The sequence below is a fragment of the Epinephelus moara genome, chromosome 2 (assembly GCF_006386435.1).
Source record: "Epinephelus moara isolate mb chromosome 2, YSFRI_EMoa_1.0, whole genome shotgun sequence".
NCBI classification, from domain to species: Eukaryota; Metazoa; Chordata; class Actinopteri; order Perciformes; family Serranidae; genus Epinephelus; species Epinephelus moara.
The window spans coordinates 18,951,743-18,966,593 of NC_065507.1; the positions used below are offsets into that span (position 1 = coordinate 18,951,743).

The window sequence follows — 14,851 nt, forward strand, 5'->3', positions numbered from 1 at the left end:
AAACGAAGCCAAGAAGCACTGAAGGTAAAAAAAAAATAAATAAATAAAAAGAATTAATTATGATTATTCTCTTCGTCGGCTGCTGTCTCCAAAAACAAAATCAATACCCAGTTAGTCCCTTTTTCAGGATTTTTTGGATATCATCTGATAGAATTTAGTTTTTTCTAATGTAAATATTGAAAGTGTTTATGAAATTGAATTACAGAGAGGATTAATCTGATATAAAGGCAGATTTAATTATGCTTGTTTTACTATTGTATTTCAATACATGGCCATTATCTCTGTGTTATTTTATTTTATATTTTTTAATATACCACTTATCATTTTTTTTCACTTTCGTTGTTTATCTGTAGGCTACTATTGTAATCTTTGTGCAAGTGCAACAACCTAATTTCCCCGCTGCTGATCAATAAAGGTTTATCTTATCTGTTATAGATGCCAGTGTGGATACCAGTCCTTAATACTTATTGCTTGTTGTCCCACAATGCAATTTGCAGCAGCAGGTAAAAAATAACGAACAGTGGTGGGATAGTACTGAGAAGATCTAAGAGTCTAATTGATAATTAAAAGTCTAACTGACAGTCTATTTTCAAAGACAAATGTATATTTTGATTTAGGGACCATTGTTGGCACGCAATTTGTATAATTTCTTAGTGCATTAATTTCTTAGGTTGTATACTGTTAATATTTGTACATTTTTAGCACACTGTATAGTATTGGTGTTATAGATTATGACCCTTTAATCTGTGAAAGCATTACATTAATGCACTATTTCTCCTTATGCACATATTGTTTGTACCATGTACTTTAATATTTTGCACTTTGGTGCACAAAACTGTGCACTCTTCCACCTTATATTATTTTCTATTATATTTCTTTCTGTCATATATTACATCTCTTGATCTTTGCACTGTATTTAGCCCACTGTTATGCACCAAAACAGCAAGACAAGTTTCTTTTATGTGCAACAAGGTTATTATAGTTAACTAAAAGTGAGTCAAAAAATAAAACTAGGTGTGTAAAACATTTTTGTTGAATGAAATAAAAATAAAAACTAGACTTTAGAAGATGAAAAAAAAACTGATTCTGATTCACACGTTTCCTACAGCACTTGAACGCAACACAACACATGGAACGTGCTCGTGGCCACGCCCCTTTGTAGTAGGGCGGGGAAACGGCGTCGTTTGGTTTCTGTTGATGTCAAAAAGTTACACAAGCGCGACATGAGGCTTCATAACAGGACGGTGTGACACCTGTAGACGAGGCTACACGACTGCTCTCATCACCTGAACCCACCGGTTACACCTGTAGAGACTGAGCTGTCTTTTATTTCACGAAAATATCACAGACATCCAGTCCGTGGGGAGACACTGGACAGACCCGTCCACGCCTTCTCTCTGTGGACAACAACCGCGAAGGAAACACGGTGGTGACGTTATGTTAACGTGTTTGTCTCGGTAGCATATAACAAACAAATAACCCACGGTCATTATCTGTGTGTGTGTGTGTGTGTGTGTGTGTGTGGACCACAGCCGTGTAAACCGCCCACAGTGGGGGGACAGTCGTGACCTCAAGTCTTCACCTATCACCAAAAATACACCAGCCATGGAGTTGAGTTCAGTGATTTTAACCACCGGGAGCTCCGTGGGATTTTTCAAACTTGTCAACATCGCGGTGGACAATGTGCCCATGCCTGAATCTGCCCGCAGGAATGCGTGGAAGTGGAGAAACATCTCGACATCCTTCGTGCATAGTTTCATCACTGCGATTTGGGCAGTGCTCTGGTGAGTTATACAGGGTTATCATTGCATCTGAGTGGGAATGAGTGGTTTACATGTGTTTAAATACAGGCTGGTGTTGCGTTAAATGTTTTATTTCACTGTAGTTTGACTTTTTTATTATCCTGATTGCTTTGCCAGATCCTCCATCAGTAACTCTTAATCTCACTGGGATTAGATTTAAACATGTCATGTACATGTAGTAAGACTGGCACTGGCAGCCTAGATCTAGTTAAGTGTATTAGCACAAAGGAAATGATAAAAACAAAAGTGTGAGTCTGACCAAATTAAAATGCAACATGTGCTTGGAGCAAATAGTGTCAGAGCCATAGCTCAAGATGTGCAGCAAGATATGTCCTCCTCCTTTCCTTTAAAATGAATGTCTAAGCATTTGTAATAATACATTGTCGTTAACTGTTTTTAAATTCTCACTGCCTTGAGTTTTAATTGTGCTTTGGCAACACATGAGAAATGTCATGCCAATAAAGCTTATAGAATTGAATTTAACAAAAGTATATGACAACAAATATGGCATAGATTGTGCAGGAGAGGTAGGGAACATCAAGGGGCTTGTACTTAAACCTTCACTCAAAGATTTCCAATTCATCCACATACTGTCTAATTATCTTAATATAATGAGATAAACAAGAAGTACAAAACAAGTTAGTAATAATAATAAAAAAAACAAAAATAAATGCATAAACACACATACTGAGCACATTAACAATGCCACAGGTGGTTTGCGAAATACTTACAACATATGTGGACGCATTATAATAATAATAATTCATTCATTCATTCATTCATTCATTCATCCTGTTGGGGGCCTATCCCAGCTGACATTGGGCGAGAGGCGGGGTACACCCTGGACAGGTCACCAGACTATCACAGGGCTGACACATAGAGACAGACAACCATTCACACTCACAGTCACACCTATGGACAATTTAGAGTCACCAATTAACCTGCATGTCTTTGGACTGTGGGAGGAAGCTGGAGTACCTGGAGAGAACCCACGCTGACACAGTGAGAACATGTAAACTCCACACAGAAGGGCTCCCCCATCCCGGGGTTCGAACCAGGAGCCCTTTTGCTGTGAGGCGACAGTGCTAACCACTTTACAATAAGGGCATTATAAGCACTGAGAGCTTTATATAGAAATAGACTGAACACAAAACAGAACTGATTCATAAAATAATCGAGTGGTAAAACTATAAATCATAAAATAAAGTAAGATTTTAAAAGGGTTGCAGCAGCGTGGAGCGTATATTGAAAGTAAAAGCGTAAAAAGAAAGAGTTACAGACCCGTATCAGAAAGGCTAAAGTGAACACATATGTCTTTAGTATTAAGCGAGCTAGCTTCCCTGAATATTTCCCTCAATATTTAAAACCTGCATATACATTTACATTTATCATAGCAGAGGGCTTTTATTTTGACAGATAAAAGACATTTACACCATAAATTGGTGCATAAAAAATCACTAGAATGCAGGAAACTAAGTGTACAATGCTTAAAATATCCTTTTGGGAGGACCTGTCTGTTTCATATGTGTCCCACCCAGTGTCGAAACCAAAGCTACACCCTTGACTGACAGTGACAGGCAGGTTTTGATAGGGAGGGAAAGGTATTCCAGAATGATGGTGCTCTGGAGTTTTGATGTCTTTGCTTGTTATCTACAATGAAGTTGACTTTAATAACTGTTACTCTCAATGTTCTCAAACTGTAAAACACACCCTTGAAATGATTTATCTGAACTTCTGTGTCTTGCGTTTTCAGCTTCTTCCTCCACCCACAGATGGCGGAGGACTTGATAGAAACTCACTCTGTGTTTTCCCACAGTTTGGTGTCGTTTTCGATTGGTGAGTGGCCTGTCTGCACTTGTACAGTTCTTATTGCTGAGTTGCAAATTGTGTCCTCCTGTGTCTGAATGGGCTAGTGGTGGTGGTGGTGGAGGGGAGGGCTGGAGACGGACTGCACCCACAGGTGCTGCCATCATAAGGGGAAAAGAAGAAGTGACAGTATCCATCTCAGCTCGTCTCTCTTCCCTACATGGTGTCAGGGCCGTTATAAGTCAATGTAGTTGATGTAAAACATAAATTTAAAGCAGCTGATACATGTCTTAACTTGTCAAGTATTTTTTAGTTTAATCAGCTGGATGAGAGGCTACAATAATAAGAATTTAATTTTAATAAATTGCACAAACATTACAGTGTTTGCATTGCCTGAAGCTAATATGAAAAGCACACTGTCTGCAAACTGAGCCTTTTTACACACCAGTGCCGCCCTGAATGCTCAGTGAATACGCTGCTGACATGTTTACATGCTCAGTTATTCCTCAGCTCCCATAGCTACTTATTGTTTATTGTTTCTGCCATTGCTATTTACCATATTGTAATTGTTCGGGGTTCCCACGGTCACAAAACTCCTGGAAAAGAATTTAGAAAAACAGCTTACCTGGGAATGGTTTGGCAGTCATTGAGTTTTACACTGGCTACTTATTAACTGACGCGCTCGCCTGACCAAACCAACCGTTGCTCTTAGGTGAAAACAAAGAGTCCACTTCCTCTTCTTCTTCTTCTTCTTCTTCTTGGATGCATAATTTATTCATCACCGTTGCTATCTTGAACGAAACTTGCAAACATTCCTCGAATCTGTGTCCATAAACCATCCAAATACACAGACTTTCACCAATACATAGACCACCTCACACCTCACTCACCTCACTCACCTCACCATACACCGGCGTTGTGGTCAAAAACTCTCCATCTAGCAACACACTCGTTCTCTCAATCAATGGTTCCTACCTATATTGGCAGACACCCATGACAATACAGTGACCCCTACAGGACAAATGAACAACTCACACACATTTCACACCATGGATGGCTCCTATACATGGTATAAAGAACTTATGTTATCAGTCAGAGTGACCCTTAAAGGAATGACAACACAAGGGTTATTGTTGGTTGAACACACATTTTATTACTACAAATGAAACGTCAAACCATTTCGTTAATAGAAATATGTGTAAAAAGTCTCCCCTTAGAAAACAACTAAAATAAAGGGAGATTCAACCTCCTTTTTTCAGTATCGTAGATAACCATCAACTGATATATCATGTTATACCTTGAAACCGGTATATCGTTGCAGCCCCCTACTAAAAATATGTTCTTAAATATACCAAAATATGTCCAGTGTTGTGCGAAATACATTCCTTCTACAGCGAGTTGGCGGCGGGAATGTCTAACGAGCAGGCCAATTTAGCAAGCGCTAACAGTTTGTTTATCTGCAAATGCCCAGGAAGTGCGTGTTTAATAATGTATGGCTTCTATATAACAAAGATATACATGACTCAAGAGAGACACAGACTCTTGCTGCGCAGATTATAGGCTGTGCATCAAAACGTTTGACGTCTTGTCCGCCATGCTAAAGGTTAAAAGACAACCAAAAGGCTGGTCAACAGAGTGTCAGCATCAGCACATATTTCATGCCTGCTGTAGACAGTCCAAATGACGTCACCACTTCTACCTGCAAGGCAAGCGTCAGGATAGCTGGGAGACAACTTCAGCCGATGCTCTACCATTGTATGGCCATGTGAAATGATCTATTATCCACTGAAGTGATGTGAGAATTGAAGACAATGGACGCACATTATTGGTACAGCTTGTGTGCTAACACAGGTGAACTGAGTTTCCCAATAGAATTTAGTGTTGGGGAATCAAAGTGTGTGTACCTCTCCACAGTTGGAATTGCACTCTACTTAAAAACACTTGAAAATGGGGTAAAATATTATGGAAAAGTTTTTAAAAGTCATTGATAAAAATATGTTGGAGCCATGGTTATTGTAATGGTAAATATACGGGTGTACCAGGGTCTCAACTGTAAACATTCTCACTGTCTTATCTAAGAATGAATTAGAGATGGATGTTATTAATTATGTGGTGTGTTTAGGGTGAGCCAAACCGTCCTTTATTTAGCTCTGACCCCATTTACACTGTTTGGTTTGACTGAAATTCACTTGTCTTGTAGATTTTGCTTGATTTCATTAAGATTTCTCAGACCTTAGAGAATATGCGACCCAACATTCTTAAAATAGCACCTCGCCCTGTTTTCACTTTTTCTCATTAATCCACAAAGTATTCTGGAGCAACCAGTGGCACGTGAGGTCTCTCAAATCCACACATTTATTGGATCTGTGCCTGTCAACAAGGGCTCCCCAAGGATTCCCAGGATGTTTGACATTCTTTCAGGAAGCCCAGCCCTTGAAGCTGGCAAAGCGAGGGGCAGCGTCGGTATGTGAAGCTCAATGGAGGGCATTATTATCAGGCACCAGGCGTAACCCCGTACAGTCATGTGACATCACCAAGACAGTAACTGCGCAAAAAGTCAGTTGATTTATGCGAGCCGTGCTTGTCCGGTGCCAGTGGTAACAGAAAGGGGAGTCATTCACACAAAAACAAGTGGAGTGCTTCTCCCGAGCCCTCCCACTGGAGATGTGGTGTGATTCTGAGGCCTCAGCGAGTTGGAGGGAGGAGTTTTGTTCATCAGATCTGTGCATTCAGTCCGGCTCGCTGTGATACCACGCTGCAGACCTTGCAGTGACATACCATGAATGATTCTCCTTTTGTTGAATGAAGACCTTGTGCTATGTCTTGAAACCAAGAGGCAACTTCCAGGGCTGAAAAACTGCACTTCCTCTAATGGCCACTTGAGGCTGGCTCCAGAAACGAGTCAGTCCCCATAGACCCCCATGTTAAAATGCCTGACTTCACAGCAGAAATAAACATGTTACAGCCTGGTACAAAAACAGTTTGGTCTCTACATAGACCAAATCACTGTGTCGTCATGCTAACAACAGCAATCACTTGGGGTAAACAACTGGCAGCTGATTTAAATTGCGCAGATATGTGAAATCAGCACACTTGTTTATTTCTTTTGTCATTTTAAGTCATAACTGTAACGTTTAAAGATGTATAGTTAGACATGGTGGTCCGTCCTATCCGATGTTTCTGCTGTGCTTATTTTATGTACTGTGTTGCTTTGCTAGCATCTATGATAAACCAAAACTACTGGAACGGAAGCTAAGACGGGGGCCGCAGCAAAATGCATCTTAGCCACGTAAAAAAGACCCTCATAAAATAATCAATATGAGTTTAATTGTATGCTATTTTTGGAATATTTTTACAGGTTTACATTAGACACTAACCAATCGAGGCAGTGGTAGACCAGCAATTCCTGAAGTAAAATTACTGATTTTGTCAATGGCTGGTGGCATTGAGGTAACGGCTTCACTTCCTCGTTAAAAAGGGCTGTCTGACTGACGTAAACTGAGAATCTTCTTAGGTGGCTAGAAACGATCCTATTGAGGCAGCGTTTGCTTAGTGCTGTTTGATTTTATGTATGTGACATGGGGGTTTTCTACCTGAAAGTTGTTGTACAAACATTTTGATTTGGTCGACAGCTAATTTCCCTGTTTATGACAACTGTACAGGGGTGAACTTTATTATAAAGCTCACTTGTTTAAATTTGTCCAAATATGGTATATATAATATTGGGTCACTTTTGGCCCCAAACATCGAGATGGTGACTGCCAAAATGCCACATTTGAGGCTTTAAACGAGAGACTACAATCCCATGGGTGACATCAAGGTAGCTACATCCATTATTTTTATACAGTCTGTGGGAGGAACCCAACTATAGTTAAGTGTTCATGTGTGTAATCGTACTTCTTTCATGTGCCTTTAACACTACATTCTTCATATTGCCAAGGATAACCACTGTCAAGAATAATTCTCTGTGCCATTGGTGTTTCACCCTCAGGATATAATAGGAAGTTACCTCTAATACAGAAAACATCACAGCACTAAGATGTTCTCATGCCGCAGTAACGTGGCTCAATCAGGTTTCTTATACTTTACAAGGCTGTGCCAACAGAGATGTTATGTTTTATCAGCCTGAAACCTGGTTGTTTGACTAACTGGTTTCAAGTAAACATGCCAATGAATATCACTCCTCAGGATCTGGAAAAAGCAAATGCATTGCTTTGGAGGATTTCACAAGATTTTTTCTTCCTGTTCAGGCTTTGGTTGGTAGCCAATGGAAAGTCATGTAGTATCTGACTCCTTTGTTCTCAGTGTAGACATTAGCCGTGCAGAGTAACGGGCTTCACATTGGCATCACGCCCGTGATGCAGAACATTAAGGATGTCTTGAAAGAAAGCAAAATCCATTTTTGTTCTTCTTTGTCACGCAGTAATTCGTCTTTCCACCTGAATGTTTTTTTATACAGATGTGTCAAACAGTACTGAACGAATCATTATGAACAAACAAGGGCAAGAGATGTCTGTTAGTTGACGCTTTAATTCAAGTCACATGCTCCAGTTGGCTGTTTATGGCTAAACTTGACCCAAACTCGACCTCTTGTGGAAAAAAAGCTATTGTTGGAAAGACGACATTGGCGTGGAGTTCCCGCCTGCCCATTGTCAGTGCTCTTATGTAACAATATGATCTATTGTTGAAACCAGATAATGCAAATAAACCAATCAAATGCCCGATAACAGCTTTTTGAAATTCATTTGTTCTGCGGTGTGGGGGCAAGTACATGTGTTTACGTTGAGATGAACCCAAACACTTCATCCCGTCCACAAAAAGGGTTCCGGTGTCAAATTTCCACCATAATGAGGTTAATTCCAGTCTCAGCAGCACCCTGAGCTCCCTCGCACCCCTTCGTCCCCTTCCTCAACACTTCATTATTTTTCCAGCATTGTGAATAGCTGTCACCATGGATACGGCTGGTGGTGGGGGGAGGGGGTGGGGTTGGTGGATATGAATAGCCCCTCTCCGAGACACATCTTGGTTGCCATCGCTGTCGTCATGGAAGCAGGGTCCCCCCCTGACTCACTTGATATGCTCAAGGCTTCTCTTGTCAAATGAATCTGTCATGTTTTGGTCGAGTAATGAATTGCTGAACCCGAGGATGTCGTTAGCGTTGGCTAAATGCTCTCTTTCCCCACAGGTTACTTCATCTATGACTTCTTTGACATGATCACGAACCAGAAGCTGAGCCAGGCCTGGGAGCTTCTCTTCCATCACATTGTGGTAGGTCTTAAAAACAAGCTATGGTTCAAGATTTAAGCAACAGATGTTTCTCCACAACTAGATCTAACTTAAGAATCATCTACCTGCACCTTCCCCTTCTTATGAATTTACAATATAGCAGTCACTGCTCACATAAATCAGGCAGGAAAACCCCAGTGCACATGTCAAAAAACACATTCAAGAGAAGGACAAAATACCCGTCTTTCTTGTCTGGTGATAAAGGACAAGGGAGGGAGGAACAATGAGACAATCATTCCAGTGTGACAGCCTCTCCACCAAGCATTCAACCTCCCTTCATTCCTTGAGAAACTTGAACTCCACCCAGCTCCCTTCATATTTTGCCATCCACTTAACCACGGTTAACTATTGCTACCAGATTCCCATCAGAGCCAGTCACCTTCATGATGTGGCAACCCTCAGCACACTGGTCTGATGGGAGATAAGTTCCTCAGGGAAGAACAGATCACTTATCCTGCTTTTAAACATGAGGGAAAATGACCTGAATTGGAATATAGAACTACACCCTGATTTAATATTTTCCCCCTACGCTTACGACTGCGTGACCTACATCCAAGACTGTGCTGATGTTGTGTCGTGCTTTCTGTTGCCAAGCTCTCGTCTTGTTATTACTCACCTCGCGAGAGCTGTTTATTTAAATTTTTATTGGAAGTGTGTCTGACAGGATTAGAGTGGGTTTGTAGAGTACAGGAGCCACGATTTATGTGTGTGTTTGGGTGTTAATGCAGGCATGTTTTAAACCCAAAGTATGTGGAAATATTTCACTGAGGACGTGGCTTGTGCTGCATAGAGGAAAAAGCATGGTGTATGCTGACGCTCCAGTTACAGATTTATAAAAGAAAAATGTACTAATAATGGTCGTATACTTAATATACTAATATGGACATGCCATTTATAGAAATGTAAACATACACTGTAAAACAGACTCTATTATATTCTGATAAATATCACTTAAAGAGTTGCATCCGGGCATTTTGCCGCACTCTCTGGTAGATATTTTCCGGTACACTTACACACAAAACAAATGTCAATAGGAACCACTTTCCAGTATCTCTAACACAAACACACTAAGGCTGGCACTGTGCCAGGAAACCAGCAAAAGTTTTCATCAGCTGGCCCACATTTCAGGTTTTGGTAGTTCAATGGCTGTGTGATAAGATACTGGAATTCCTTGCAGAAAACTCACAGCATAGTAATCACCATAACACACCACATGTAATATTTGTGCACAAGGGAATTATACAAAGCTAGAAAATAGAGAACATTGGTGAGATTTTCCTGTGTTGGTTGCTGGAGAGTCGATATTTCATCAAGCACAGTGTCCGCTTAGCGCTTTACCTGATTTGTCCAACTGTGTTATTTCAGTGAACGCACCACGTATGTACCAAAATTACATTTAATAGGTCCAACATGACATCTCTCTGGTTGTTGAGCACCTGGCTGCCCAGGTTATGGTTTTTATGGATACACTACATTTGCACTTTTCATACACATCATATCAGCATTTCTAAAGTGACGTAGTTCAGATTACATTTAAATGAGTTCTCATCAGGAGATAGAGGGGATGGTGGATGGTGTGAGACTTAGGCGCAATGGCTGCCAAACAAGAGACCATTTAAGACAAACAAAGCACAAAAGCAGGTATTTTTAATGCCATGATATTTCCAGCCACATTTGTCATGGCAAAACTGGATGTTTTAAGCCAAAACATGATGTTTTCTTAACCTTTACCAACAGATTTCTGTACCAAAACATAACCACAGTAACCACAGAGTCGTCACAACATGATATTGAAAATTGAAATATAAAGTTTCAACACATCCACTACATATGAAACTTACAAATGTAACATATGCAGACATATACAATGCCAACTTTAATTCTGGCGATTCGGTTGTTTGTTGTGAATTTTGGTAACTTTTGCTCAAGTCAAATGTCAATATTTGTACTCCTCAAGACGCTCCTGGTTGCCTGGGAATGGACCTGATAGTGACTGATTGTATGAGCCTGTGACATCGAGAGTCCCTTTGTTTCTAAACAAGGTTAAAGGCACACCTGAGTCAGTTTTTGGCAGGTGAGACCCAGTGTTTCAGTGGTGGAAACGCGAGTCATTCAGGATTAGTTGTGGGAACGAGCTCCAACACTGCCTGGTTGTTAAGAAGATAACTGCATTGTCTTTTTTTCTGAAAGTCCTGTTTTTTTTCTCCTTCATTTCCTGGAAGCGTAGTGAATGGATGCTTTGGCCAGACCAGCTGGCCTCAGATTGTCGGTGAAGTGTGGGAGGGATGAAGACTTCTTCCTCATTCACATGGCTTTCTGTGTTTCTCAGCGAGCTGACTCTCCTGCCCTTCGTTTCCCCCATTGTACCGTCACTAAGACTTTCATTCATTCTTTTCTGTGATGTTTGCTCCCTGATTTCCACGTACCTCCTTCAGCGCTTTTGCAAATTGTCCTCATCTGGCCCCCTGTCTTTTATATTTTGTTGGCTTCTTTCTTGTTTCTCATAAAGCAACAGAACCAAGGCAGGGCTGGATTTGCAAATGTTAGTGTTCCAGGAGTTTTCCCAGAAGTTCCCATTGATCCAGCTGATCATAAAGTCAGTAGCAGGAGGCTGATCTCCAGTCAATCTCCTCCACTGACTCAACCTTGAACCCCATTTCTTCTGAACACCAGTGCAAAATTCTGCCTCTGCCTAGACACAGTAATATGCAAACTAAAACTGTAAAGGTGGAGATATAACTGAAGAGACACTCTTTTGTAGGCAGATGAAAGACACAACTTGACATGATTGATTTAGTTCCAAGTACAGTCCATCCTTATGTTAATATGTGCCAACCCAGCAACCGTCACATACCATGCTGCATGTAAAGCATTTACGTGTGACTGAACAAACAGGGTGGTTCATATGACTGGAAAATCAAGGTGGAACATATAGGCGGGTGTGTCTTGAGTGGAAAATTTTGAACACGGTGTCAACAATTGAGGACAAAAATGACGGCTCTAATTTAAACAACGTATAGCGCATGGTCTAAAGTCCATGGCGCAAGTGCATTTAGGGTGTGTCCAACTCAACTTCTGCTAGTTTAACTGTGCATAATCTAGGCGCAAAGTAAATGCAAGGGGCAAAGGGGGTTGTATTTACTTCCTGAATTAATCATAGGTGTGTTTTGGGTGTAACATGAATTCAACAGGGTTCAAGTGTCATCTACCATTCCCTTTAAAAGCAGGGTGCACCTGCAGCTGACGCACTGCAGAGAGTAATGCAGTAAGAGCACTGCAGCAGGTATTGTGGGATGTTTAAGCAGCCAAACTAAAAACTGTAGTTAAAAACATAACAGAGCAACCAGAACTAAACTTTTAGCTTCTGAAATAATCACTGAAGTTACCCTGCTCCTCCTGCGTAAATGTGCACAGCGTCTCTCAAGTTGGGCAGCAGCTCTGCTCTGATCTCTGCTACGTTTACATTTTAGAGAATATCATCCATATTTTCTTCATTAATGATAAATACTTTACTAACCCGCGACCCATCCACACGTTCCTGTGTGTGTAACTAGCAGAGTGTATGTGCATTTTTAACCCGCCTATGCAGGCTCATCTCTTTATCTGAATAATGTGCCCTTTAAATGGCAGGAAAATACTGCGCTATGGCTGTAGACCAGGTTTGTGATGGTCAATGTTTCAGTCGCTTTCTGCTGTCTCAAAATAGCAATACACCAGTAAAACATGCCTAACTGCACCTTAATTTAAGACCTACATGGACATGGGTGCACAGATGGGCGCAAGTGCACTTGCTATTTACACAACGTGGGTGCTAGGTGTGAAAATAACAACTGCGCTGGTCTGAAATTAGCAATGACAGATGCAGGTGCAAGATTGGACCCTCAAAATGACATCAGTGTTACAGTTCTTAACTAAAGGCTCTGAGGGAAGAGGCAAGTTGTAACAGACTCGTACCTCCTCCTTTAGTGTGTTTGCTCAAACGCTAATTATTTTTTATTTTGCATCTTAATCACCTGTGAGGGTTTCCTCTGTTGCGTATAGTGAAACAGCATGAGGTGTAACACGAGGTTTGCTGATCCTTGTTGTCGACGTCCAGGAGAAATAACAAAGTCTGACATTCCATGGAAAGTATTTTTCCCCTTCTTATTGACTGGAGTGGAGATTACAGCTTCTTATTTCTGTCTGAGAAGCATGTGGGCCCTGCCACAGTCACTCATGCCTGATAGGATCCTGTCAGCCATAACCTCTTACTTCCTTTGGAAAACAGGAAGTCCTGATAGTTCTGCCAGAAATAGGTCGCCTCCTTCTGTCTACATCAAATATGTATGTACCTACTATATACATTGTGTATGAAACATAACATGCAGGGCTTTTAGTAAGTAATCAGACATGTGTAGCCTGTTGGGGTAGTTTTTTAAAAAGAGATTTAAATGGAAGTTTTTCCCTTGTTTAAGCTGGATTAATTGCAGTGTGTATGGTTAATGTAAAACTAAGGTTTGTTTGCCGTTCTCGTAAAATACTCCTGTCCCCGTGTTGAGTCTGTTTCAGCCTCGTTTGCCCATGCCTCTCGGAAATAGTGAGCTTGTAATTAAAAATATGAGCCAGAAGAGAAGGATGCCAAGCAGAAGGGCAGATTATTTTTTCCACGAAGAACGAAAGCATGTGAATAGCAGTACGTCCAAAGTTCCCCTTTGAGATGTCAGTCCATAATACACAGTGGAAACACCAAGCCTTGCTCCTCTGCTCTCTCTTTGCTCCCTCACAGGGCTCTGAATTTTTGCAGTGTGTTTGCCGTTTCCTTCCCTAAATGTCTCCCATCCATCTCTCATTAGGCAGAATTCAATTATCTTCGCAGAGAGGGGCCGTGGCCGATACTCCTCTAAAACAGATCGGGGCTGCTCAGGTTAATCAGCTATTTGAGGGTCCGTGCTGTTTCCAATCACATCTGCTCTTCCTGGTCTTCTTCTAATCCAAAGCAGTGTACTCGAAGGCTCTCGAACATTCACTCCACTGTGCTACTTACATGGATATTAGTCGTGTAACATTTCATCATCATTTTTACTCCAACCAGTGTCAGGGAATACTTGCACGAAATGCACAAGTTGCTCTTACACACACTGATGAGGACTGACACAATCCTGTAACAGCCTGGGGAAGTAAACAATTTCTCAACTGCCTTCTGTTATTTCCAAATTTGCAAAAATCAGCCTACGAGACGTGTGATAGTTAATTATTAATCATCAGTTACATTTCCTCTGGTCTGAAAGAGGTAAATTAGTTGAGGAGGAATAGAGGAAATCCCCAGAAAAGGCTTTAGTTTTTCAGATTTTCCTCCCAGACTAAAGCACAACAACATTCTTTGGTAACTTTTGGTTGATGTTTGGACCCCCTCCCCAAACCGAAAACAGACAGTGTTTGCCTTATCACGTGTATCTACTTTTATCATGGGATAACAGTCTTTGCTACACATAAATAAAAACTTTTTTGGTGATTGACTTTCTTATTTTAATAATGACAGACACATACTCTACATACCTTTTTGAATTCCAATTTCCTCTTCAGTTCCCTCCTATAAGTCATGTGTGTTTAAGTGTATCCATTTTTAAAAAATGGACAAAGATATTGACAAAATCTTTTCTTCAGTGTGGGCAATAACCGTCTGTGAAAATTCAGACCAAACTTGGTGACATTCTAGCCCCATTTCCACCGAGCACCGAGTTCGGTGCGCATTTTTTCTGCCATTTCCACCGAGCACCGAGTTCGGTGCGCATTTTTTCTGTTTCCATTGTGAAAAGTTGTGGATGCTACCAATGGAACTGTTCCGTACCGTCCCCATTTTTGGTCCCCCCTCTGTTGGGGTACCTAGCACACAGATCTGGTACTAAAAGGTGGAGCTGTGAACACTGCAGTCTGTTGATTTGTCAATAGAGGACGGTCGCTGTGCTCAGGACTGAGTT

At 41.0% G+C, this 14,851-nt stretch overlaps 1 protein-coding gene across 1 annotated transcript in view; it reads left to right on the forward strand.

The window, feature by feature from the left end:
- Positions 1–1,194: 1,194 nt before the first annotated feature.
- The window catches only part of tlcd2 (TLC domain containing 2), a 35,030-nt gene continuing 21,373 nt past the window's right edge, over positions 1,195–14,851 (forward strand). The window contains exons 1-3 of the mRNA XM_050062648.1: positions 1,195–1,784; positions 3,556–3,638; positions 8,794–8,876. Coding sequence (XP_049918605.1) covers positions 1,606–1,784; positions 3,556–3,638; positions 8,794–8,876 — 345 coding nt within the window. The 5' untranslated portion in view covers positions 1,195–1,605. The remainder of the gene's footprint in view (positions 1,785–3,555; positions 3,639–8,793; positions 8,877–14,851) is intronic.